The sequence below is a fragment of the Pleurodeles waltl genome, chromosome 7, assembly GCF_031143425.1.
Source record: "Pleurodeles waltl isolate 20211129_DDA chromosome 7, aPleWal1.hap1.20221129, whole genome shotgun sequence".
NCBI classification, from domain to species: Eukaryota; Metazoa; Chordata; class Amphibia; order Caudata; family Salamandridae; genus Pleurodeles; species Pleurodeles waltl.
The window spans coordinates 1,142,571,441-1,142,598,778 of NC_090446.1; the positions used below are offsets into that span (position 1 = coordinate 1,142,571,441).

The 27,338-nt window shown below is 42.2% G+C and overlaps 1 protein-coding gene across 6 annotated transcripts in view; it reads right to left on the reverse strand.

Moving 5' to 3' along the window:
* EXOC7 (exocyst complex component 7) overlaps positions 1 to 27,338 on the reverse strand; it is a 319,087-nt gene that overhangs the window by 184,501 nt on the left and 107,248 nt on the right. For 2 of the 6 annotated variants that reach the window (XM_069200211.1, XM_069200207.1), the window contains 4 exons: positions 27,213 to 27,224; positions 23,247 to 23,339; positions 7,744 to 7,889; positions 6,173 to 6,325 (listed from right to left, as the gene is read on the reverse strand). In XM_069200211.1, the coding sequence (XP_069056312.1) occupies positions 6,173 to 6,325; positions 7,744 to 7,889; positions 23,247 to 23,339; positions 27,213 to 27,224 (404 nt within the window). Of the gene's footprint in view, positions 1 to 6,172; positions 6,326 to 7,743; positions 7,890 to 9,935; positions 10,005 to 23,246; positions 23,340 to 27,212; positions 27,225 to 27,338 lie in introns of all 6 variants that reach the window. The other 4 variants (XM_069200212.1, XM_069200209.1, XM_069200208.1 and 1 more) reach the window with 4 other exon arrangements.

A 27,338-nucleotide genomic window follows, 5' to 3' on the forward strand; every position in this document is an offset into this window, starting at 1 on the left:
TGTCTAATGTATGTAGTGCTCTTTCAGCTACCGAATCTGGCTGTGGGAAGAACACTGGTAATTCTACTGTTTGATTTAAGTGGAACGGTGAGATAACCTTTGGTAAGAATTTTGGATTTGTTCTTAGAACTACCTTAGTCTTGTGTATTTGAATAAATGGTTCTTGTATGGTAAATGCCTGAATCTCACTCACTCTTCTTAGAGATGTGATGGCAATGAGAAATGCAACTTTCCACGTTAAGTATTGCATTTCACAAGAATGCATGGGTTCGAAAGGTGGACCCATGAGCCTTGTTAAGACAATGTTGAGGTTCCATGAAGGAACAGGTGGTGTCCTTGGTGGTATAATTCTCTTTAGGCCTTCCATAAATGCTTTAATGACAGGTATTCTAAATAGGGAAGTTGAATGAGTAATCTGCAGGTAAGCAGATATTGCGGTGAGATGTATCTTTATGGAAGAGAAAGCTAGATTTGATTTTTGCAAATGTAGTAAATATCCTACTACATCTTTTGGAGATGCGTGCAATGGTTGAATATGATTATTATGGCAGTAACAAACAAATCTTTCCCATTTATTTGCATAGCAGTGTCTAGTGGAAGGTTTTCTAGCTTGTTTTATGACCTCCATACACTCTTGTGTGAGGTCTAAGTGTCCAAATTCTAGGATTTCAGGAGCCAAATTGCTAGATTCAGCGATGCTGGGTTTGGATGCCTGATCTGTTGTTTGTGTTGTGTTAACAGATCTGGTCTGTTGGGTAGCTTGACATGAAGTACTACTGACAGGTCTAGTAGTGTTGTATACCAAGGTTGTCTTGCCCATGTTGGTGCTATTAGTATGAGTTTGAGTTTGTTTTGACTCAATCTGTTTACTAGATATGGAAGGAGAGGGAGAGGGGGAAAAGCGTACGCAAATATCCCTGACCAATTCATCCATAGAGCATTGCCTTGGGATTGATGGTGTGGGAACCTGGATGCGAAGTTTTGGCATTTTGCGTTTTCTTTTGTTGCAAATAGATCTATTTGAGGTGTTCCCCAAATTTGAAAGTAAGTGTTCAGTATTTGGGGGTGAATTTCCCATTCGTGGACTTGTTGGTGATCCCGAGAGAGATTGTCTGCTAGCTGTTTCTGGATCCCTGGAATAAATTGTGCTATTAGGCGAATGTGGTTGTGAATTGCCCAATGCCATATTTTTTGTGTTAGGAGACACAACTGTGTCGAGTTTGTCCCCCCCTGTTTGTTTAAATAATACATTGTTGTCATGTTGTCTGTTTTGACAAGAATGTATTTGTGGGTTATCATGGGTTGAAATGCTTTCAACGCTAGAAATACTGCTAACAGTTCTAAGTGATTTATGTGAAACTTCCTTTGATGTATGTCCCATTGTCCTTGGATGCTGTATTGATTGAGGTGTGCTCCCCACCCTGTCATGGAAGCATCCGTTGTTATGACGTATTGTGGCACTGGGTCTTGGAAAGGCCGCCCTTTGTTTAAATTTGTACTGTTCCACCATAGAAGCGAGATGTATGTTTGGCGGTCTATCAACGCCAGATCTAGAAGTTGACCCTGTGCATGTGACCATTGTGATGCTAGGCATTGTTGTAAGGGCCGCATGTGCAATCTTGCGTTTGGGACAATGGCTATGCATGAAGACATCATGCCTAGGAGTTTTAATACCATTTTTGCTTGTATCTTTTGTGTTGGATACATGGCCTGTATCACCTTGTGAAATGTTTGAACCCTTTGTGGACTTGGAGTGCCTATCCCTTCTGTTGTGTTGATTGTCGCTCTTAAGTATTGCTGTGTTTGACACGGCAAAAGGTGTGACTTTATATAGTTGATGGAGAAACCCAGCTTGTGAAGGGTCTGTATGACATACTTTGTGTGACGTGAACACCTTGTTAGCGTGTTGGTCTCGATTAACCAGTCGTCTAAGTAAGGGAACACGTGTATCTGCTGCCTTCTGATATGTGCAGCTACTACTGCCAGGCATTTTGTAAAGACTCTTGGCGCAGTTGTTATTCCGAATGGCAACACTTTGAATTGGTAATGTATTCCTTTGAATACGAACCTTAGGTATTTCCTGTGGGAAGGATGTATCGGTATGTGGAAATACGCATCCTTTAGGTCTAATGTTGTCATGTAGTCTTGCTGTTTGAGCAGTGGGATAACGTCTTGTAATGTGACCATGTGAAAGTGGTCTGATTTGATGTAGGTATTTAGTGTTCTGAGATCTAGTATTGGTCTCAGAGTTTTGTCCTTCTTTGGTATTAGAAAATACAGTGAGTAAACTCCTGTGTTTTTCTGTAGGCTTGGTACTAATTCTATTGCGTCCTTTTGTAGTAATGCTTGCACTTCTAGTCCTAGTCCTAGAAGATCTATATGCTGTTTTGACATATTGTGTGTTTTCGGTGGGACGTTTGGAGGGAATTTGTGAAATTCTATGCAATAGCCATGTTGGATAATTGCTAAGACCCAAGTGTCTGTTGTTATTTCTTCCCAAGATTCGTAGAATTGGCTTAGTCTTCCCCCCACTGGTGTTGTGTGATGGGGTTGTGTGACTTGTGAGTCATTGTTTATTTTGAGGGGTTTTGGGACCTTGAAATTTTCCCCGACTTCTTGGGAATTGGCCTCCTCTATATTGTCCCCGAAAACCTCCCCTTTGATATTGACCCTGGTAGGTAGGTGGTCTTGTCTGTGAAGTGTTGGTTTCTGTGGGTTGACCCCGAAACCCTCCCCTAAAAGGTGTCTTCCGAAATGTGCCTCTGCTCTGCGGGGAGTAGAGTGCGCCCATGGCTTTGGCTGTATCGGTGTCCTTTTTTAGTTTTTCAATGGCAGTGTCTACCTCCGGCCCAAACAATTGCTGTTCATTAAACGGCATATTGAGCACAGCCTGTTGGATTTCGGGTTTGAACCCAGAAGTGCGCAGCCAAGCGTGCCTCCTTATTGTGACTGCAGTGTTTATTGTCCTTGCAGCTGTATCGGCTGTATCCATGGAAGAACGTATCTGATTGTTCGAGATACTTTGTCCCTCTTCCACCACTTGTTGCGCTCTTTTTTGGAACTCCTTGGGAAGGTGTTCGATGAGATGTTGCATTTCATCCCAATGAGCCCTGTCGTATCTTGCCAAGAGTGCTTGCGAGTTGGCGATACGCCACTGATTTGCTGCTTGTGCTGCAACTCTTTTTCCCGCTGCATCAAATTTGCGGCTCTCCTTGTCTGGAGGTGGTGCGTCGCCTGATGTCTGAGAGTTGGCTCTTTTACGAGCTGCCCCCACAACTACTGAGTCCGGTGTTAGTTGTGATGTAATAAATATTGGGTCTGTGGGAGGTGCCTTTAACTGGCTCATGAAATATTTGTTTTGAGTGCCTTAGCATTCCTGGGAGCATGGGAAGGCTTTGATACTGGCTATGGGTGGAGGACAGGGTGTTAAAGAGAAAGTCATCCTCAATAGGTTACGAATGTAGTGAGACATTGTGGAATTCGGCTGGCCTTGCGACCACCTGTGCATGTGATGTACTGTCCTCAGGTGGTGACGGTTTAGTTGGATATGAGTCTGGACTATTGTCAGACACTGGGGCGTCGTAGAGGTCCCATGCATCGGGATCATCCTGGCTCATTGTGGTATGAGCTGGTGAGTGCGTTAGTGGTGGAGTTTGCGCCGGTGATGCATGTGTTGATTGTGGTGGAGAAGGTGGTGGTGTTACTTTCTTTACCACCTTTGCTTGTGGTTGCTTGTCCCCTTGTTGGAAAACAAGTTTCATTTTCATCTTGATTGGGGGAAGAGTGGTTATCTTCCCTGTGTCTTCCTGGATGTGAAGCCTCCTTTGAGTGTAGTCAGTTTCTACAGTTTGAAGCTCTTCACCAAATCTATGCAATTGGGTGTTTAGTCCTTGTTCCTCTGTATAGGAACTAATTTTCGGTTCCGAGGCTTTTTTCGGTACCGAAACCTTTTCGGTAGGCTTTTTAGGCTCCGAAGAAGATTTCTTTGCTTTCGGCGTGGTATCTCGGTGCCGAACATCTTCGGTGCCGCTGTCTCTGCGCCGAATTGTCTCGGAGCCGGTGTCTCGGCTCCGAGGTTGCTGTGTGGCGGTATCACGACCGGAGTCGGATGACTTCGACACCAGCATGCCCTTTTTCGGTGCCTTGGCTCGGTCACCTAGTTTTTGGGTTAAGCCATGGCCTGTTGGCAGTGGCGTCCCCTGGGCTTTTGTGGACTTTTCGTGAGTCCTAATTTTCGACGTCTTACTCACGGTTGTTATGACTTCGGCGTCGGATTCCCCCGAATCCGACTCGTGGATGGAGAACGCTTCCTCTTCGTCCTCGAACCGATGGTGTCCTGGCGGCGTGGACGCCATTTGCAATCTTCTGGCTCTTCGGTCTCTGAGCGTCTTCCTCGACCGAAACGCTCGACAGGCTTCACACGTATCCTCCTTGTGCTCCGGGGACAGGCACAAGTTACAGACCAGATGCTGATCCGTATACGGATATTTGTGATGCCATTTAGGACAGAAGCGGAACGGGGTCCGTTCCATCAGTCTTGAAGTTGCACGCGGTCGGGCCGACCAGGCCCCGACGGGGGATCGAAATTACCCCGAAGGGCCACCGGAGCTCTTCAAGATTCGGTGTCGATTTGTTCTAACTAACCCGATACCGAACGAAACAATACCGACGATTTTTTCCGAGATTCTAACTAACTTTCCGACCCGAAACACGGAGCGAAAAGGAACACGTCCGAACCCGATGGCGGAAAAAAAACCAATCTAAGATGGAGTCGACGCCCATGCGCAATGGAACCGAAAGGGGAGGAGTCCCTCGGTCTCGTGGCTCGAAAAGACTTCTTCAAAGAAAAACAACTTGTAACACTCCGAGCCCAACACCAGACGGCAGACTGTGCACAGCATGTGTATCTGCAGCTACACATGCCATCGAACACATATATATATATATATATATATATATATATATATATATATATATGTGTGTATTTTTAATTATGTATGTATTTATAAAAATACGTATAGAACAAAGTTCATAGTTATAGATGTTAACATATTCTTTGTACTGCTGATTATTCTGATTCAAGCATGTGAATCTATGAAAGATACCCCAATACTGGAGAAGAAGATAAGTTACTTACCTGCAACTGTGGTTCTCCAGTATTGGTATCTTTCATAGATTCACATGCAACCTACCCTCCTCCCCATGGAGTCTCACCTCTTTTGTCTCTATCTTAAAGTCACTTGTGCTGGAAAATTTCAGAGACTGAGCCTCTGTGCTGAGGGTTCTAGAGGGTGGTCCCACCTGACTGGCTGGACTTTGGGTCTTTTCTAATGGGGCTGATAAGCTATGAAAGTGAATGTATTTTACCACTGACTACAATGCAAAACAAAACAACTTTTATTCTACTGCTTTCTATGTACCGTGGGGCTCCCACTTCGACGACAGGGAATGATTCAAGCATGTGAATCTATGAAAGATACCTCAATACTGGAGAAACGTCATTTCACCTCATGTACTTTCACTCCTTTGGGTGACCTCAATGTGCAAGATGGCATTCAGTCCTTCATTAAAATGGCACAGCAGTGTTATATCCTGATGCCATTCTTTATAACAATGCCAGTTGTAAAGCCCCGCTCACATTTAAAAACTGCACTTCCCTCTTCACTCTGCAGTGATCCACAATGGTTCAAATGAAAATGAAGACCTCCAGATCCTTATTCCCCCATCTAGCCATTGATTTAATTGGATGGCTCAATCAGACAAAGAAAAGGAGCTTAGCATTTGTAGGGTTGGCCAGGTACAATGAAAGGCAGTGGCATTCCAGCTCTTGAAGATCTCTAGCAGGGTTTCTCCAGATCATACGTTGGAACCTTAGTGTGGTTAACAGATGTCTGTGAGTTGGTTGCCAGGAGAGGTTAGATTTACCACAAATAAATCATAATCTTCTTTAGTAATACTGAAATGGAGGTAGCCAGGCTGTAGCGCAGCTGAATTTGGATGTCTGAAGCAAGGATATACTGGTGCAGATTGATGGGATGTGTTCTGGTTCCCTCATGAAGATTTTATTAAGCAAGAATTTGTGAATCCCCACTCCTGCAGTCAACTCATTTAATAGCAATTGTGCACTGATCAGTGGTAAAAACAAAAGTCAGCCTTTATATGGTAGACATACCTGTAAAACCTTATCGAATTCTGACTTCATCTGCTTCAAGTGCCGTAGAATGGGGAAGATAGTCAGCACAGCTGAATAGTCATGCCGGACAATGGCTTTGCGAGCTGCTAGTACGATATTCTCTCCCTCTATCATTAGATTATCCAGGGCTTCCTGCAAAACAACATGCATCACACAATCAACTTAGAAAGCTTTCAAAGAAAAGAAGGGGTAGGATGTGAGAGAAATTAAAGTTAGATTTAAAAGATTAATGGCTGCATCTAATGTAATCTGACAAATTACGTACAGGAGGATTTGGTCTTTCTTGTAGGAGAGTAACAGAGACGTCTAGTGTACTATACAATGGATTTAAAGATGGCACTGTAGATAAGTAGTATTATGTTTGAAGTTTATTCAAATAGTATTTACAATCGAGGTTAAAGTGCGGTGGCATTAAACAGGGCTGATGTGAAACGGGTTAGAACTTGTTGGACACTAATAGTAAAGTATCTACATATTTGTTGTGTGATGAACACAACTTCAGTAGGAGCAGAGTTAATGCTCCATTTACTCACAATGAAGTCTAAAGTTCAACCAATGTACATAGTCAAACGAAAGCAAAACTATAGTTCTTCAAAGAAAATAACAGAGGCAGTCTTGTGTATGATTGCAGGTTTACACAGTTCAGAATTATAGGGGGAACATGGGGCGCACCAGAGTATGTTTTTTCACGGACCTCTCACATTCTTCTCTGTAACAACGCTTACTGCCCATCTTGGTCCAAATAGCTTTTTGAGGTGATTCCACTAGGCTGCCTTCTCCAGTTCCTTCTATTGTAGCATGGGTTGCTCCCAGATATACACCGGTGAGACCCAGATACAGGTGCCTATCTCTGAGAGAATGATCACTATCTGTTATTGGTACTACTGGGCTCCTCAATCACAACTTCCTTCTACCATCGGTCACATCCCCACCAGCCTTCATCAGTCTTCTCTTAGGAAAGCCCCCATGTTCAGTCTGTAGTTCCAATATTGCCACTATTCCTTCGAGCATAGTTGAACCTGTAATCATTTCCAAGGGCCTATTCACATTTTTGTATATATCGTAAGTAATGTACCTACTGTGTTGCTTGTTTAGATTTTTCTTTATTTCCTTTTCCTCACTGTGTCTTTCTAAACTCTCCAGCTCACCTCAGGCTCACTATATTAAGAGTCCTGATGATTATATATTCTATTCAGAATCAAAACGATATTGACCTATAAATACAGACCCCATATCATGGTTTCATTTGATTTCAAAGACCTGTGATATTGTGTACTTGATACATAATTATCAATTCAGTTACTTGTGTATAGCACTGCTAAGATCACCGAGCACATTTGTTTCCCGCTTATTCCTCACTGGCATCCTCCATTTGTTATTATGTACAAGGCTTTCATTAAATAATTAAATGAGAAACTGTTTTACATACTGCTATGTTTTTTTGTTTTTTTTAAAACCTGAATTTTAAAGTCTGTAAAATGTGACTAGAACACTGGGTAAACATTGCCAGGACCATGATGCTAAAACTAAGTGTATGGCGAGTACATAACCTGTATCAGGGAGTCGAAGGTTTTTTTCTGGTGGTGCTCTGGGATGATCCTGCCCAGGAGCTGGTATTCACTCTGTGCTAGCTTCACAAAGGCACTGATGCCATGGATATAGGCGTCGAGTTCAATATCCAACACGTCCTCCTTTCCTGGACACAAAGCAGAAAGTCAACAAACCAGGTCATAGAAATTTAAAGCAAACAGACAGTACTGACAGATTCATTATTATGTACCTTCGTCCAGTACCTTGTTTCATCCTAATTCACTGATTTGAAGAATGAATCTGGCCACAACTCCAATGAATAAAATAAACTACATGGCATTCTTCTCGTTCTGCACAGAGAGCATATATGAGCATTACGCTCTCACTAAACACTTCACCCACTCCGTGCTCACGATCTTAGTACGCAAACACATGCACCATAGTGTCACAGCTCAGTGGGCAGACGTGGGCACTATGCCTTTACAGCACAGTGGAGAAAAACTGGTAGCATGGTATCACAGCATAACAGGCAGACATAGATTATTCAACTTTCACAGAAATGGGGCATATGCTATCACAGCACAACAGAGTAACAGAGGTAGCATACGAACTGGATACTAGTATATTCTCACAAAGCATGCTCACCACTTGGGTCATGATTTTAAAGCGGATATGGTGCCTATAGGACAGCTCTCCTCTTCTGGGCCCTCTGCACAATCACTGTTTTCTGTAACCACGGTATATAATATTCTTGTGTATCTAAAGCAGTGACTTAATTTGGTGAGCAGAGCTGTATTAACCCATGGTAGTCTACTGCAGCACCAGGCTGATGAACAGACCCATTACCCTAATATGCAACTGGGAGAGTACCAGATTACTATAGACACTGGGTTCCAGTAAACCGCTTTCACTGTAGTTTTTAGCGTTGATTGAGGTCTCTGGTAAAGGAATAGTACAGAATGAACTACTTCAAAGATTATTTCCTAATAAGGTAAAATTCTTGTCCTGGGCATAAAGAAAGTCACTATAAAAAGGGTTAGCAGTTGTTTTTATGGTGCTTTCATTTGACAGATGGCAGGGAAGTTAGCCTAAGAAGCAGAACCGCCAAGAACCACAAAACATCATTAATCACATTACCCAGTCTGGAGAAACTTGAACACAACTTGCACTGTGGGTGCTGTAAAAACTAGGGTTAAAGAAATTGAGCAGCCCACTAGAAAGCAGCCACAATCCACTGAAAGAGTATAAAATATTCCTCATGCTCTCAAGTTGGAATTTTTAACCACTATAATCAAAGAGTCTGCAACATGGGGACTAAGCAGTTACAGCCTGCTAGACGGCCAGAAACAGTACAGCTGTAGATGTTTTCCAGTTAGCAGAAATTCCGGTCAAATATTTAAAAATTCCACCCAGAATCATATCTAAGATGCCGCCTACTCCATAATAATCATGCAGGTAAAGGATTCATGCAACTTGCTTATTTTTATTTTGTTTTCTTTTTATTTGATCACAATACTTTATTCACTCGCCTGCAATAAAGTAAATTTCTTAGAGTACGTCGTGCCTTGTAGACTCCAGCTATGCAACAAATGGAATGACATAGGTCTTGGGTGCGCCAAATGGAAAACAGTAACTAAACTCCAGCTAACTTGGACACCTACTGAATAACAGATGCAATGACTCCTAGGAGTTTCTGACATAAAAGAGATACAAGGATGCAACCTCCTGCTGTATAATGCATACTAAAGCGCAGCTGGTGGGAATTGTACTGTAAAATAGATGCAAAGAGTGCTCTGATAGAAGCTCTTGCTTTACAATATGTACAAGAATTTAGCTTTTGGGAACACCTGTAAAAATAAGCACATGGGTGTTCATGCTCTTGAAGTGGTAGTGCAAATCTTGCTGAATTTTAAGGCGAGCATGCCCACTTTTGGAAGCCATTCCTGAATAATAAGAGCTGTACTCATTTGTCTGTTCTATAAAACGTTAATTCTGGTCTTGGATTTAAAACTTTAAAGCAAGTTTTAACACAAGAGTAGGAACTGCCATCTATACAAGTAAAGAAAAAGAAGCATGCAAAAGGGCATCCTCATTTCCCTATTAGCTCTCACACACATTCACTTCTGCAACACACCAGACACACACTGCCACTGAAACCCCACCATCTCTCTCTTAATTTCTAAAAGCAAAGCAAACTCTCACAAGTACTCACCGCTACTTGGCCCGTGCTTCTCAGTCATGGCGTCCCCCACGTGTTTAGCGCGTGAATCATGCTCATGACCTAGTGAGATGGCAGGCAGCACAAATAGGAGGGGTTTATCCGAGGGATGGACAGAGCAGGGGTGGCAGACGTGAAGCCCCCCTTAGCCTTTGGTATGGTCTTTGAGGCGCAATATGTCTGGTGCAGACAACCTAGGCTCAGCAGCAACACCAACTCCTTCAAGCATGAGAATCAGAGCAGGTATACAACATCCTCCCAGCTGCTCATTCCCTCCCATTTTGTTTCTTAAAATGAGGAGAGAATATATATCAAAACTGCTTCTTGCTAACTAATTTTATGCCAGTGTTGTATGGGTTTTCTTCTTAATCTCCTCCTATCTGCTCAGTGTCTCATCCCCGCCTTCTATCTACTCTTCTCCTTGCAGCACCAGTACTGAAGCATGAACAACGATCTCCCTACTTCAACCCACTCACAGCAACATTCCTGAAAGTCTTTTATTCTCTCCTCCATTCGTTTTCCTTCACCTGCTTTTGTCTCCTCTAGCTCAAAGGTCTCCTTACCATCCTAATACCACAGCTCCTAATTATGTGCCATGCTTCTTTGCTCAGTCCTCACTTCTCTCTCCAGTTTATTCCTCTGCTCTTCTTCCTCAAACTACCTATTTATTCCCTTCTGTTCTCAAGTATTACTCCCTTTCTGTTTGTGTGAAGGCTGACAAGTTAATTCCGTTTGACGTCAATACTGTCCCTCTAACCATCTTGCTCCGATACTGTTCAACTATGCCATTTTCTCTCGGTCTGCCTGGTACATCTGAACCGATCCAAGCCTCCATTTCTTGTCACGTTTAGCTCTGTCCCATTCCAGTAGCCATTCATTCCTTACCGTTGCTCCATCTATTTAGAGCTCCATTTAGAGCTCTCTAACAGCATTCCATTTATTGCTCACCATAATCTACTATTCTATCTATGCTGTCCATCTCTTGCCTATTGAATAATTAATCACCACCTTCTTGTGCCCCCTCGGCTCCTCCACTCTCTATTTGTTGTGCTCCAACCAATGTCATTTACTTGGTCCTACTGTTTCCTCAATCTTTGAATGTGCGTCATATTCCCAGGGCAAGCAACCACTTTTCAGTTCCCCTGTTCACTCCTTGGCTGCTCAGAGCCTTAGTAAAGGAGGATTCCTAGCTTCTAGTTATGCCAGACTGTAGTACTTGATGTGTGAAATCGCTGGGGACGAAACTTTTACAGATATGAAACTGAGGCTGTAAACCAAAAGCAAAAAGGGTAACTGGGATGCATGATGTAGAGGCCTGCTCCTACTCTCAGGCTTGAAGGGTGATATTTGCCGCCTAATTCCAGGATGGAAAGGATGTGTTACAGATGTGAGAACAGTATACTCCAATCAACATACTTGCAGTGCATAGAAAGCTTCTGTTAGCCAATGGAAATACTTTATTGTGCTTGGACCCCCAAATAGCCCGGATTCACAATCTGCAGTTCCCCTTCCATTTGCCACAACTCAATCAGGAAAGCACTTTGACAGTTGCATCCATAGGTTTGGTTGCGAACTAAAAGACATGCATTTGATTCAACCCAAATGGACCACACGTTGGTTTCTCATGCCTGCGCCAAGCTGTTTCATAGGTTGATCTTTTGAATCCACAAAAAATTAAACAGTTCCTAGCATAATCCTAATGTCAATCCTATGCATCATTCCTTCTGTGATTTTCTTTGCTTGAGTTGGAATATCTTAAGCTGCTACTCTGTTAAATTATTATGGTAACTCAAGCCTTGAGGGAGTATCCTTATATAGCACCAAAGTTAGAAATGATCAGATATGAATACAGTGCCAGGAACGACCTGAACGAGTATCCACTCCTGCAGAAGACTGATTCCAGAACCAAATAAGAATGCTTTTGAGGCAGAGTGAGTGGTTTTATAAAGCCAAAGAGGTATTGATGGAGTGGAAAAGAGAAGGATAACATAAGTATTGATATGACAAGGATGGTGAAAGAAGGGATTGTTTGCCAAGGAAGACGTGTCGAAACCCCATGAAGATAGCATAAACATGAAAGCTTGAAAGGTCAACGGAAAAGCAAGATGAGAAAAAAAAGAAAAGAACGTGTTGGAAAAGGAGAAGGTAGGGCTGAAAAAGTGGTAGTTATAACTAGAAGGGGCAGTCTATAGTTCAAAGGTGATGCTACAATGTAAATCACAACCTGTGGAGGAAGTTGTCACCACCCTAATGGCTCAAAGTGAACTGAAGTTGCTGAATGTAAAGCATCAAAGATGATGAACAAATAAAGAGGCTCCTTTCCCATTTAGAAATGTGTTACTTGAGGAATTATTTAGGGTTTGGCCGACTGGATACTCTGTCACAAACATGTCAGATCTTTTTTTGATGTAAATAGCATTATAGCCCATGATTCCAATACAGCATACTGGATATCTGCCACATTGTGATAGAATGCGCTATCAGTCACTCTTAAAAATAAAAAACTCCCTCAGTCTTAACTTTCACAAGGCGTGGTACAGAACCACCTTGTGTCAGTATTGGAAACAGCAGCAAATGTGGGTCTCAATTCCCTCGAGCCTTGGCACCACACAATATGAGTAGTGACTCATCTTCAGCTTCTTTATATTTATCAACCTCTAGTTCAATGGAAAGCTTGTCAACATCCAAGAGATGAAAGATCATGAATGGTGTAGCTACTAAAGACAAAAAAGAGAAAAGCTCAAAACATAGATCTCTCACCAAAACATCCTGCTTCAGCCTCTGGTAGACTGCTCTTCCTCTTGAAGTTTTTTCTACTCCAATCAGACTTCCAAGGTTGATGGAGTTCTACATAAAACAGGAGCTGGTACTTGATGATGTCCAAACCTGACTCCACTTTCCATCAATCTGAGGTTCAGAAACATGCTTTTTCAAACTTAAACAGCCGATGTATCAAGTGTTTGGAAAATTCCAGTTTACAAACTTTCTGGTTTATTTCTACATTAACGAACAAATCTAAAAAAAGTACCTAGACTGAACCAGAGGTACGTTGAGCAGACTTTTCTAACACATCTACTTATGAATAGCCGCACCAGAGTGGTGTGGAGGCACAGCTAAAATGAGATTATACTTTTCCCCATTTCTAATTTGATACTTAATACACCTAATCAGCCAGAAAAGAAACTATTTAGGACTACTCAAGAGGGGAAAGGCAACACAGCAGACTCATCTTCAATGTGCTTTGTTACTGCTCGGGAAGGATGGGGATGGCATTCCATTTAGGTCTAGTTGAAAAGCCATGGATGGGCTCAAATACTTCCTGCACAGCAGGTGGTCTGCATCGGATTTTCTTGTCCAATTTTAGAATGCATTGCTTCATTCAATGATATTAATGATTGACACAATATGGTCAACTACAGGCCGAAAGCCATAGATACATTCCTTGAGGGAGCAATTTTATAGCTTTGACTGTTTCATCTGTATACAGAGACCGAAACACTAGGAAAGCTTCAGTGTGCCATTGCACATTTATACACCACTATGCTATCGACCAACATCCTGTTATATCTTTTGGGACAGTCGCTGGAAGATATCAAGTGTCTGGATGGCTACCTCAGAGACACTGCAGATTGGGTTGCCCAACAATACTTTAAAGCAAATCTTTAAAAGACATATATTCCATCTCCCACACAGTCTTCATTAATCTCACATATGAATGACTCAGAATTTTGACAAGTTTATAATGCTCCTTGAGCGTGTTGCCAGTTTTCCAATTCCAACTTTCTATCAGAGAAGTTCCGAACAGATAATGGTTCCATTAGAGCTGTATTGCCTCGGCTACTCGTATGGTGGTGTATAGCTGAACTACAGGACATAATAAACAAATTCTTGAATCACTACACCAGCTTCCAATGGTGCTCAGACCTTAGTTATAAATAGCCTGGTATGGAAAATGTCACTTACCCAGTGTACATCTGTTTGTGGCATTAGTCGCTGCAGATTCACATGCTGTGCACATCCCGCCATCTGGTGTTGGGCTCGGAGTGTTACAAGTTGTTTTTCTTCGAAGAAGTCTTTTCGAGTCACGAGACCGAGGGACTCCTCCCATTTCGGCTCCATTGCGCATGGGCGTCGACTCCATCTTAGATTGTTTTCCCCCCGCAGAGGGTGAGGTAGGAGTTGTGTATGCTAGTAATAGTGCCCATGCAATGGAGTAATGTACATAATGTAGTTTAAAGTAGTATATTTACAAATATACAGATGTTCAAGATCAACTTCTAAACGGCTACAGGCTCCCGGGGAGGCGGGTGGACGCATGTGAATCTGCAGCGACTAATGCCACGAACAGATGTACACTGGGTAAGTGACATTTTCCGTTCGATGGCATGTGTAGCTGCAGATACACATGCTGTGCATACACTAGTAAGCAGTTATCTCCCCAAAAGCGGTGGTTCAGCCTGTAGGAGTTGAAGTAGTTTGAAATAATGTTCGTAGTACTGCTTGGCCTACTGAGGCTTGTTGTGCTGTTAGCACATCTACACAGTAGTGTTTGGTAAATGTATGAGGCGTAGACCATGTAGCTGCCTTACATATTTCAGTCATTGGAATATTTCCTAGAAAGGCCATGGTAGCACCTTTCTTTCTAGTTGAGTGTGCCTTTGGTGTAATAGGCAGATCTCCTTTTGCTTTAAGATAACAGGTTTGAATGCACTTAACTATCCATCTAGCAATGCCTTGTTTAGAAACTGGATTTCCTGTATGAGGTTTTTGGAAAGCAATAAATAATTGTTTTGTTTTTCGAATTAGTTTTGTTCTGTCAATGTAGTACATTAACGATCTTTTGATGTCTAATGTATGTAGTGCTCTTTAAGCTACAGAGTCTGGCTGTGGGAAGAACACTGGTAATTCTACTGTTTGATTTAAGTGGAACGGTGATATGACTTTTGGTAAAAATGTAGGATTTGTCCGTAGAACTACTTTATGCTTGTGTATTTGAATAAATGGTTCTTGTATGGTAAATGCTTGAATCTCACTTACTCTTCTTAAAGATGTGATGGCAATTAAAAATGCAACTTTCCATGTTTTGCATTTCACAAGAGTGCATGGGCTCAAAAGGTGGACCCATGAGTCGTGTTAAGACAATGTTGAGGTTCCATGAAGGAACTGGTGGTGTTCTTGGTGGTATAATTCTCTTTAGACCTTCCATAAATGCTTTTATGACTGGTATCTTAAATAGAGAAGTTGAGTGGGTAATTTGCAGGTAAGCTGAAATTGCTGTAAGATGTATCTTAATGGAAGAAAAAGCTAGCTTTGACTTTTGCAAATGTAGTAAGTACCCTACGATGTCTTTGGCAGATGCGTGTAAGGGTTGAATTTGATTATTATGGCAGTAAGAAACAAATCTTTTCAACTTATTTGCATAGCAATGTCTAGTGGTAGGTTTCCTAGCTTGTTTTATGACCTCCATACATTCATGTGTAAGGTCTAAGTGTCCGAACTCTAGGACTTCAGGAGCCAGATTGCTAGATTCAGCGATGCTGGATTTGGGTGTCTGATCTGTTGTTTGTGTTGCGTTAACAGATCTGGTATGTTTGGTAGTTTGACATGGGGCACTACTGAAAGGTCTAGTAGTGTTGTGTACCAAGGTTGTCTTGCCCATGTTGGTGCTATTAGTATGAGTTTGAGTTTGTTTTGACTCAACTTGTTTACTAGATATGGAAGGAGTGGGAGAGGGGGAAAAGCGTAAGCAAATATCCCTGACCAACTCATCCATAACGCATTGCCCTGAGACTGATCTTGTGGGTACCTGGATGCGAAGTTTTGGCATTTTGCGTTTTCCTTTGTTGCAAATAGATCTATTTGTGGTGTTCCCCAACTCTGGAAGTAAGTATTCAGTATTTGGGGGTGAATCTCCCATTCGTGGATCTGTTGGTGATCCCAAGAGAGAATGTCTGCTAACTGATTCTGAATTCCTGGAATAAATTGTGCTATTAGGCGAAAGTGGTTGTGAATTGCCCAGTGCCATATTCTTTGTGCCAGGAGACACAACTGTGTTGAGTGTGTCCCTCCCTGTTTGTTTAGGTAATACATCGTTGTCATGTTGTCTGTTTTGACAAGAATGTGTTTGTGGCTTATTATGGGTTGAAATGCTTTCAGCGCTAGAAATACTGCCAATAGTTCTAAGTGATTTATGTGAAACTGTTTTTGGTGGGTGTCCCATTGTCCTTGGATGCTGTATTGATTGAGGTGTGCTCCCCACCCTATCATGGAGGCATCTGTCGTTATTACATATTGTGGCACTGGGTCTTGGAAAGGCCGCCCTTTGTTTAAATTTATACTGTTCCACCATTGAAGCGAGGTGTATGTTTGGCGGTCTACCAACACCAGATCTAGAAGTTGACCCTGTGCCTGTGACCACTGTGATGCTAGGCACTGTTGTAAGGGCCGCATGTGCAACCTTGCGTTTGGGACTATGGCTATGCATGAGGACATCATGCCTAGGAGTTTCATCACCATTTTGACTTGTATTTTTTGTTTTGGATACATGGCCTGTATTACATTGTGAAATGCCTGAACCCTTTGTGGACTTCGCTGTGTTGATTGTCGCCCCTAAGTATTGCTGTGTTTGACACGGTATAAGGTGTGACTTTGTGTAATTGATTGAGAAACCTAGTTTGTGGAGGGTTTCTATGACATACTTTGTGTGTTGTGAACATTTTTCTAGCGTGTTGGTTTTGATTAACCAATTGTCTAGGTACGGGAACACATGTATTTGCTGCCTTCTGATATGTGCAGCTATGACTGCCAGGCACTTTGTGAAAACTCTTGGCGCAGTTGTTATTCCGAATGGCAACACCTTGAATTGGTAATGTATCCCCTGGAATACAAACCTTAAGTACTTTCTGTGTGAAGGATGTATCGGTATATGGAAATATGCATCCTTTAGGTCTAGTGTTGTCATGTAGTCTTGTTGTTTGAGTAGTGGAATTACGTCTTGTAATGTCACCATGTGAAAGTGATCTGATTTGATGTAGGTATTTAACGTTCGGAGATCTAATATAGGTCTCAGAGTCTTGTCTTTTTTGGGTATGAGAAAGTACAGAGAGTAAACTCCTGTTCCTTTCTGGTGTTTTGGTACTAATTCTATTGCTTCTTTTAGTAGCAATGTCTGAACCTCTAGTCCTAGAAGATCTATATGTTGTTTTGACATATTGTGTGTTTTCGTTGGGACGTTTGGAGGGAATTTGAGAAATTCTATGCAATAACCATGCTGGATAATTGCTAGGACCCAAGTGTCTGTTGTTATTTCCTCCCAATGTTTGTAAAATTTGGTTAGTCTCCCCCCCACAGATGTTATGTGTTGGGGATGTGTGACTTGGAAGTCACTGTTTGTTTTGAGGAGTTTTGGGACTTTGGAACTTTCCTCTATTCTTTTGGAATTGTCCCCCTCTATATTGTCCCCGAAAACATCCCCGCTGATACTGGCTCTGGTAAGTGGGTCTTGTCTGTGAGGTTGTGGGTTCTGTGCTTTGTCCTCGAAACCCCCCTCTAAACTGTGTTTTTCGAAATGTGCCTCTGCCCTGTGGGGAGTAGAGTGCGCCCATGGCTTTGGCCGTGTCAGTGTCTTTTTTAAGTTTTTCGATCGCAGTGTCCACCTCCGGCCCAAACAACTGCTGTCCGTTGAATGGCATATTCAGCACAGCTTGCTGTATTTCTGGTTTAAATCCTGATGTACGCAGCCATGCATGTCTCCTTATTGTTACTGCTGTGTTGACAGTTCTAGCAGCTGTGTCTGCAGCATCCATTGCTGACCGTATCTGATTGTTGGAGATACTCTGTCCTTCTTCTACTACTTGCTGCGCTCTCTTTTGGAACTCTTTGGGCAAATGTTCTATAAAGTGTTGCATTTCGTCCCAATGGGCCCTATCGTATCTGGCCAACAAAGCCTGTGAATTGGCAATACGCCACTGGTTTGCTGCCTGTGCCGCCACCCTTTTGCCTGCTGCGTCGAATTTTCTACTTTCTTTATCTGGAGGTGGTGCATCTCCTGAAGTATGTGAGTTCGCTCTTTTGCGCGCAGCCCCTACTACAACTGAGTCCGGTGTTAGCTGTTGTGTGATGTACACGGGGTCTGTTGGTGGCGGTTTATATTTTTTCTCCACTCTTGGAGTAATGGCCCTTCCTTTTACAGGCTCTTCAAACACTTGTTTGGAGTGTTTTAGCATTCCGGGTAGCATAGGAAGACTTTGATACTGGCTGTGTGTGGACGACAGTGTGTTAAAAAGAAAGTCATCTTCAATGGGCTCAGCATGCAGGCTGACATTATGAAATGCCGCTGCTCTCGACACCACCTGTGCGTAGGCTGTACTATCCTCTGGTGGCGACGGTCTAGCTGGATAACATTCAGGACTATTATCTGACACTGGTGCGTCATAAAGGTCCCATGCGTCAGGGTCATCTTGACTCATTCCTGTATGAGTTGGGGATTGCATCATTGGTGGAGTGGCTACCGGTGATGGTTGCGGAGAGCATTGTGGAGATGGTGGCGGGGTTACTTGTTTAGCCACCTTTGCCTGTGGCTGCTTGTCTTTTTCCTGAAAGGCAAGTTTGCGTTTCATTTTAATCGGAGGGAGAGTACTGATCTTCCCTGTTTCTTTTTGGATATGGAGCCTTCTTTGTGTATAGTCTGGCTCTATTGTTTCCAATTCCTGTCCAAATCTATGTGTCTTCATTTGTGTGGACAGTCCTTGTTCCTCAGTGTAGGAACTTGTTTTCGGTTCCGAGGCCGGATGTTTCGGTATCGAAACCTTTTCGGCTGCTTTTTTCGGTTCCGAAGGAAACCTTCTTTACTTTCAGTGTCGTGGTCTCTCGGTGCCGACCCATTTCGGTGCCGCTATCTCGGTGCCGAACCTGCTCGGAGCCACTATCTCGAGCCCGAGATTGCTGTGTGGCGGTATCTCGACTGGAGTCGGATGACTTCGCCCCCAGTGTGCCCTTTTTCGGTGCCGATGATCGGTCATCTATTTTTCGGGTTAAGCCATGGCCTGTTGGCGGTGGCGTCCCCTGGGCTTTAGTGGTTTTTTCATGAGTTTTGTGTTTCGACGTCTTACTCACGGTTTTCAGCGTTTCTTCGGGATCTATCTCATCCGAGTCCGATTCATGGATGGAGAATGTTTCTTCCTCCTCCTCGAAACACTCTTGTCCTGTCGGCGCCGACGCCATTTGCAGTCTCCTTGCTCTTCGGTCTCTTAGTGTCTTCCTGGACCGAAACGCTTGACAGGCTTCATAAGTATTTTCATTGTGTTCCGGCGACAAACACAAGTTACAGACCAGATGCTGATCTGTATATGGATACTTGTTATGGCATTTTGGGCAGAAGCGGAATGGGGTCCGTTCCATCAGCCTTGAAGAGACACGTGGCCGGGCCGACCAGGCCCCGACGGGGGATCGAAAAAAAACCCAAAGGGCCACCGGAGCTCTTCAAAAGTCGGTATCGATCTGTTGTAACTAACCCGATACCGAACGCAAACAATACCGACGATTTTTCCGAGATTGTAACTAACTTTCCGACCTGAAACACGGAGCAAAAAGGAACACGTCCGAACCCGATGGCGGAAAAAAAACAATCTAAGATGGAGTCGACGCCCATGCGCAATGGAGCCGAAATGGGAGGAGTCCCTCGGTCTCGTGACTGGAAAAGACTTCTTCGAAGAAAAACAACTTGTAACACTCCAAGCCCAACACCAGATGGCGGGATGTGCACAGCATGTGTATCTGCAGCTACACATGCCATCGAACATAAAGAAATTCATTTGCAGGAACCTAGACAAAAATAATTAACATTCTGGTGGCATATGCATTTCAAGAGCCAGAGGATTTTACATCTGAAGTGCCTAAATTCAGGAAACAAAAGTAATTTACTGGGATTGCCACTGTGGTCTAGAATTCTATCTCTATGCAAGTTAGGCACTGGGATTTTGCACATGATCTGAAATTCTACCCTTATGATAGTAAAAACAATTTCCAACTATTATGTCTCCAGCAGAAATATCTACACGCTTACATAATTCTACTATATTTGGGTTTTGTATGGAAATCTTGCTATGTTGCCTTGCGTTTAAATCCTGCAGCTTTGTTTTAGTAACATTCCAAAAGATACTAGGCAAGATAAAAACTAGGCTAGTAGTACTTTTATTCTTTGCATTCTCTTTGTTAAATAACTTTAATTATATCAGGTATCAACAAAAATGAAAGGCTGTAGGGCAGACATGTCAATATTCTTAAACATATAGGGCCTGATTACAACTTTGGAGGACGGTGTTAATCCGTCCCAAATGTGACGGATATACCACCTACCGTATTACGAGTTCCATAGGATATAATGGACTCGTAATACCGTAGGTGGTAGATCCGTCACATTTGGGACGGATTACCACCGTCCTCCAAAGTTGTAATCAGGCCCATAGTCTTAAAATATTACATTGTGGCAGAAACACATATTGAATAATATCAATCTATATGCCACAATATTACCAACCCTGACTGAAGCGGTCTCCTGAGCGAACCCTCTTGTCCCGGTGGGGATCCACATTGCAATTATACATTAGCTGCAAGGCCAGAGAAATTGTCAATTCTTCACGAACCTTCTGTGACAAATCTCACCCCCACCTCCTGAACCAGTCATATGGGAGCCAAGACACAATTTTAGGTTACTAAGCAACAATCTAACTCTGATGTACTGCTATTTTTAATGGGGTGAGTGGGGAGGTGGGGCAGTCTCCAACTCTCAAACAGATAAGGCAGCCATCTTGATCAGTTTTGGGGCTCAGTAGGTAGGTGATGCTTGGTCATGCCACTTTATGAATGTCAAAAAAGGGGACCAGACCACAACAATATGTTGTAAACTGTGGCTGTGAGTCTACCCATAGAGTAAAGGTTCTACGCTTTATTCAACCAGGCAGCTATAGTGTTGGGCTCTGTGCCCTTCTATTTTTGTGTGACAATCAATCTGGCTGCAAGGAATAATTAGGAGATAAGTTTCCCAGTTGGACAATAAGAGCGTTTATATCCAACCCAACTCTCATGATACTGGGGACCTTGGCCCTCACCACCTCCCATAAGCATCAGGGTACTCCCTCTGAAGATGTAAGTCTGTCCCTGGGGTTTCGCAGCGCCTCCAGCAAGTGTCAGTGACCCTGTGCATGTGTGCTAACCAAACTGGAAATAAGTAGCACCAAAGCATTATTTCATAGGCACTTGCTTTGTACTGAGTGCATATGGAGGACTTAGCCACCCTGTGCCAAGATGTTATCCACTGACCCTCAGGTATCTATGTATTGATTTTAAGAAACTGGCTATCAGTGCATAGGTGCGGCTGGCCTTGCTTGTGCTAAAGAATGGCACTCATAGGATAAATAGTTGAAATATAAAAGAAGCATGACCTCCATTTTTCAGAGGTACTTATACAGACTCCTTCTATAAGTAAAATAACAGTTATTTGAATGGTAGCATTGAAACTGTTAACAGGATAATATTTACTAGAGTACCAAGACTTCTCTTCTTTTATTAGTTTTCACAAAAGTCAAAGTTTGCACTAAGTGCTAACATGTGTTCCTCTTTTGTAGAGAAACAGCTGTAATGAGATGGCTACAGCGGAACAATTTCCAGCTTCTCCCTGGAAAGGAGAATGAAGTTTCACACTGCACCACTGTCAAAGATCTGGCCCCACAAAGCTCCTCCCTTTCTCTCATCCGATTTAATACCAATCCAAGGTCACTAGTTACCTTACTGGGGTTCCGGATCATAACCTACATGTACACAAACAATACAAAATTGAAGATCAATCTGAAAGATCATTTAAATGCCGGAACATGAGGATTTCCAGAAGTACTTGATTCCATTAGTCATCAATTAAATTTGTTTTTTCCATTCAGAGCTTACCTTGGTTGGGCCACAAATGATACATCATGTCACTTTTCTCTGCATTATCCATTGTCCGGAAGACTCTAATAAATAGAGCCCTAAAGTCCTGTTTTGTAAGTGATCTTTCCAAAAAAGGCCCAAAGTGCGAGTTCCATTGGGATATGATGCTGACCTTTTCTATGCCAAGCAAGGGACAACCAAAGGGCACAAATATGCCCTCTTACTTTTCTAATCCACCTCTATAGAATATGTACCAAGGCAGGCTTAATATACTGAAAGATTAGGGTAACAAAGAAGTTCACTAATGATGGCAGTAGCTCAATCTACAAAGACTTTTAAGTAGCTACCAGTGGGGTAGAACATTTTAGGCAGAAGGATTCTCTTGCTTATTCATAGCACTCAAGACAGGTGATCCATGTCGCCTGGAAAGAATGAAGAGGAAGAAGACCACCAGTATTACTATTACAACAAGATGAAAGCAGCAGTATTATTGTTATAAGGGAGAAATGGCATTATCAGGACAAATAGTACAGTGGGATGACCAGATGTACGGGACGATGGAGAACCAACAGTCCTCTCACTAGTATCATAGTGAGAGGAGAAGCAAGCACTGTGAGGCACAACAGTAGTAGAAAAGGAATAAACAGTTATTCAACAGATCTACTTGCAAAAGGATTTTTTGAAAAGTGATACTGAACAGACAGAACTCAATACATTCAAATGAATGGAAAATACGAACCAAAAATAGGATATTGGTATGTTTTCCATCTGCACAGGTCATTGACAAGATCAGGCCTCAGAGGCCAAAGTGTGCATGCAGCAGGCATTGGATAGTCCAGATCTTATTATTTGTCAGTTCAGATTTCAGGAGTGGCACACAGTGGTGTTATACCCGCAACTTGAGAATTGAAGAAGGTGGACATGACAACAAAAGGTGTAAATTTAATGTGGCACAACGCATTATAAAATAATGGCTTTTGTTGGTCTCTTGGATCCTCTCTTGTGATTCTACCACTAAACACACAGCTGAGGAGGAATATAATATTGTTACCATTAGTCTTCCATAAGAAGAGAGACGGAAAGGAAGGTTGGACTCATGGGATGGTGTTGAGGAGGACTGGTCAACAACCAAGTTCAACCGACTATAAGAGCAGCCAATCCCGTGAACTTCAAACCCAAACAGCCATGCACAGATTTCCCAGGCACATCTCAAACACCAAAATGAACACCCATTTTTGTAGTGTGATGATTGCTGACATGCATCTCGACCGCCAACCTCTCCTTTAAACACCACCCTTGTCCTTCCCATGGGCTAACAGAAACTCTACTGCACCCTAGAATACAATGAGCTAATCACCAGGAAAAAAAATCAGTGCAATTTACCTTCCGTAGGCGTGAGGGCTGAGCCCCCCTTTTTGCCGTCCAGCCCATGCTGGGAGTACTGTTTCAGGAGGTTCTGTGCCTTACGGATTGTACCTGTCACCAAGAAGCCAAGACAGAAAAAGAAAGAAACAAAAGACTTGGAAGAGTAAGTGAAAAGCACCAGCAGCACCCATCCTCCACCATGACATTGAGCATGCTTAGCAGGGAAATTCCCATGGCCGCACCCAAACTCCATAGAAATCCTCTAGCATACAAGACATTGCTCCATGGCTACATGGCAGATGAAAAACCCAAACAGAAACCTGGCCTCAACTAGTGTGTAAATTTAGAAATTTTAATCAAGGTTCCATTGGCTAATGGGAGTCGGCAAACCTTATGCAGACTTCAAGTTGTTCTATTTACAAAGATTATATTTTGTCAATGATTTTGGTCTCTAAGATGAAATGAAATAAATGTTACATGTTTATTTAATTACTTTGAAGACAGTAATTTAAACACATGATCTCAGCCTTTTTATGGAATATTAGCAAACAGCAGTGAGGGTCATGTCAGAGTGAGATAGCTCATTTTTTGTTTTGTTTCTCACACCATTTGATATGCCTGTTATTGAATAATGGAAAGATTACCTGACTACCAAACCATACATTTAAAACATGTGACAAACAAATTGCTAACTGGCAAAGTATTAAAGGTTTGGGAAAGAAAAGTACTGCTTGTTCCAACTGGCATAGTGATTCTTAAGTTGGAATGCTCTTAACAATAATGCTATGAGTAGAATGAAAAGTCTTTTGTAGGTATGCTTTTATTTATGACTTAGAAAGTGATTTAAGGGCAGCTTAGCTTGACTTGTGCAATAAAGCATTAGAAATATGAACGCAGTACTGATGATACTCCTTCCCATAAATAGACCTTGCCCTTTGTCTAGTCTTCCCTACTTCGACTGTGGGCTACTTGTCACAAAATGTACTCTTCATGTTCTCTAGATCCCTTATGTTCTGTCACAGAAGCCCTTAAACATGCTGCAAAATCGAGTCTAAAACTACAATAAGCTTGGCTAAAACTAAAGCAAAATCAACCCACAAAGGCTGCTCAATAGCGACTTAATGTGCCACTACATAAACCTATAACCCACTGCAGCAATTTCCCTAAAAATACTGAAGAATGCACCCCAGAGCAGTTGAAGATTGTAGGCCTGCAGAGTGTATACTGAATCAGCATGTGAATGCCTGTAACTAACAGTCCTATTAACTGAGGGTGCCAAGAAGCTTTATAACAAGCAAAGAAGCTTCTTGTGTTATTACATGGAAAATAACGCCTGGCAAAATGTTCTCTTGCCCTCCCACATTTTGAAAACCCACCCTGTTGAGCATGCTCAGTGGAACAAAAGTAGCATTGGCTGACAGTAAATAGCTTTGGGATCACCTCAAAAGCAAATCACTAGAGGGGGCAGGTTACAGAATCTCTGAGTTGTGGTCATCTACATGCACCAATTTAATTAGTGAATCTGAAAAAGAGGGTCATATCACATAAGGACAATAGCCATTAGTACGCACAATTACAAGCTGTTAGGAGAGAAGTCACCAAAAGTTCCTGTGGTCCCTATTAGAGACCGAGTATAGAATCCAAAACTGAAGTCACCGCCAAACACCAGAAGGGGTGGATTAGAAGATGTAAAATTGGAGATTACCCAAGTGCCCAAGGTATTAGTGGGACAAGATCACAGAAATAGAAAAAAAATAAACAATTACACTCCTCGCAACCCTCACATCATCCCACCCCTCCCACAAACCAGCCCGGTTATTCTCCTGCCGTCCCTCGACTTGAGGGGCTTCAGTCAGCTGCCAGTATCCTGCTTTTAAAGGAAATGCAAACAAACAAAAGTAACATAACACACCATTTTTTTCAAATGAAAAGAAAATACAAGCAAGGCAAAGAAAAGTTGGAGTTGCAGAATTTGGTCTTTAGCAAACCTTATGTGGGGAGAGACAAGTATAGATTATGGTAGCCGAGTGAAGTATCTTACAGGAGAAGGGGGGTGGTGGAGAGGGCCACAGGCAAAATAAATGGGGAAAGGAGCATGGACTTAGAAAAAGGAAGAAAAGAGCAGAAATTAGAGCACACCGTAAATGAAAATGGAGAACAGGGAAGAAATGAGAAGCAAGTAAGACTGGGACAAAGTGAGAAGTGAAATATGAGAACAAGACAAGGGAAGGGAAGAACAGAAAAGGGAGAAAGTTAGAACAACATAGAAAGGAGGTACACATAAAGAAGAGATTAGAAAATAGATAGCAGAAGAAAATGAAAACAAATCCTACAGTAGAGAGTGAGGAGGCAGAAAAAAAGAGAAAAAAGGAAAAAAGAAAGAAAATATGAAAGAAAAAAGAAGGGGAAATAAAGGGAGCAAGAGATAAAAGTATAGGAGGAATTGAGTTGACAAAATGTAATTTAATCATACAAGAATTATAAACACATTGTTAAAGCAAAAGATGGATGGGAGGCAAATAAGTTCATTTATAAACATTTTTAGATTATCTTACACACACAAAGCAGGAAGGGTGTGGTATTTATTAGTAAAAAAGTGGTTCATCGGAGAATGTCTAAAGGAAGTCCATGTACAGTCAAAAGGATACTCCAGTCTCCATCCAGACATCCACTATAATGGCTGAAAATGCTAAACACTTATGACTATGAAGGACGTTCTAGCTATTAAATCCAAAAGCCTCCTTCTCAAAGCTGTGTTCAATCCTGCCGTTATATATAACAAGTGAAAATCATGGTGCGTTTTCCTGCATTATTGAAGAGTAACACTGTTTAGAATGTGCTGGCATGTGTATTGCACCGCATTAAACCAAACTGGCTATTCTGTGATGAAGGCAATCTGTGGTGACAGTTCATCAGGCCAATGTCCAATCCAGAGTGCTAGCCTGGCCGCCACCCAGAATATTTGAAAGAAAAATGTATTGGGTACTGGCATTCTCGATCCTTGTGGTCCCAATTCACACTAAATGTAATTGTTCCAAAGGTCAAGAGAGCTCATTGGGGAGGAAGAAGCTTCATTTACTGTACTGACAGGAAATGGAACTCCCTCCCTTTTTATTTAAAGAATCATGCAGATCTTCGTGTTTTTAGGAAAGCCCTGACAACTTGGCTTTTTAATAATCAATTTTTACCCTCTGCCAGTGTGAGGACTTCCATCCCCAGATCACACTGTTTCCTCTGCTCGCCCTCTGTAGCGGTAAGAGCCTAGACACCCTCGAGCAGTAGTTGCAATATATGTAAAAAAAAAACCATTTCATTTGGACATGGGTAGCACTCTCCCACACATTTTTTGTACGCAGGCATATTTAGATTTTCGTAGACTGAAATATGCTCAAGTCTGAATGAAACCTATAAGAGTGAAAAATATGATGACTTTAAGTACAGGGCAAATTTATATATAATGAGCCAAAAAAGCTTCCATTTCATTGAAAACTGATCTGTAAATGTTCGTGGAAGGACATATACAGACAGCAGCTGAATAATTACAAAGAGGATGTCTGACCTAAGAAAACACTACCTCTGCAAGTTCTTGCTAACTCTCGCCCATACTGCATAATGTAAAACACATTCTGCAAAGCAGTTCTCACTTGCAAACTATGTGATGCATCAAGTCAGGTGTAGCAGCACCAAACACACAAGAGGTCTTCAAAGCTGCTCCTCCTTCTACCTTGATGCTCATCTTTTCACTCAGCAGAAAGTTAGCTCAGGCAAAAACATATGAATATGTGCAATAGGGATTTGGTTAGTATTTGAGAACAAAGAAGTGAGGCTGCACTAGAAGTCTTGTTATATGTGAGACATTGAGGAATGGACAAGATTCACACCTATTCTTGGTGCACATTACAGTAGAGAGTCTTAAATGATGATGTGAATAATGTGCAAACAGACAACATGAAGCAGGAAAGCAACACAGGGAACCAGGTTTACCTGGAATGTAGACTGCGGGTCACATGGGTCATGTTTTCACACCAGGATTATAAAACAGAAAGACAAAAAATACAGACAGTAACATTATTCTTGGGGCAAGTTTTTAACTTTTCCTAGCCAGACAAG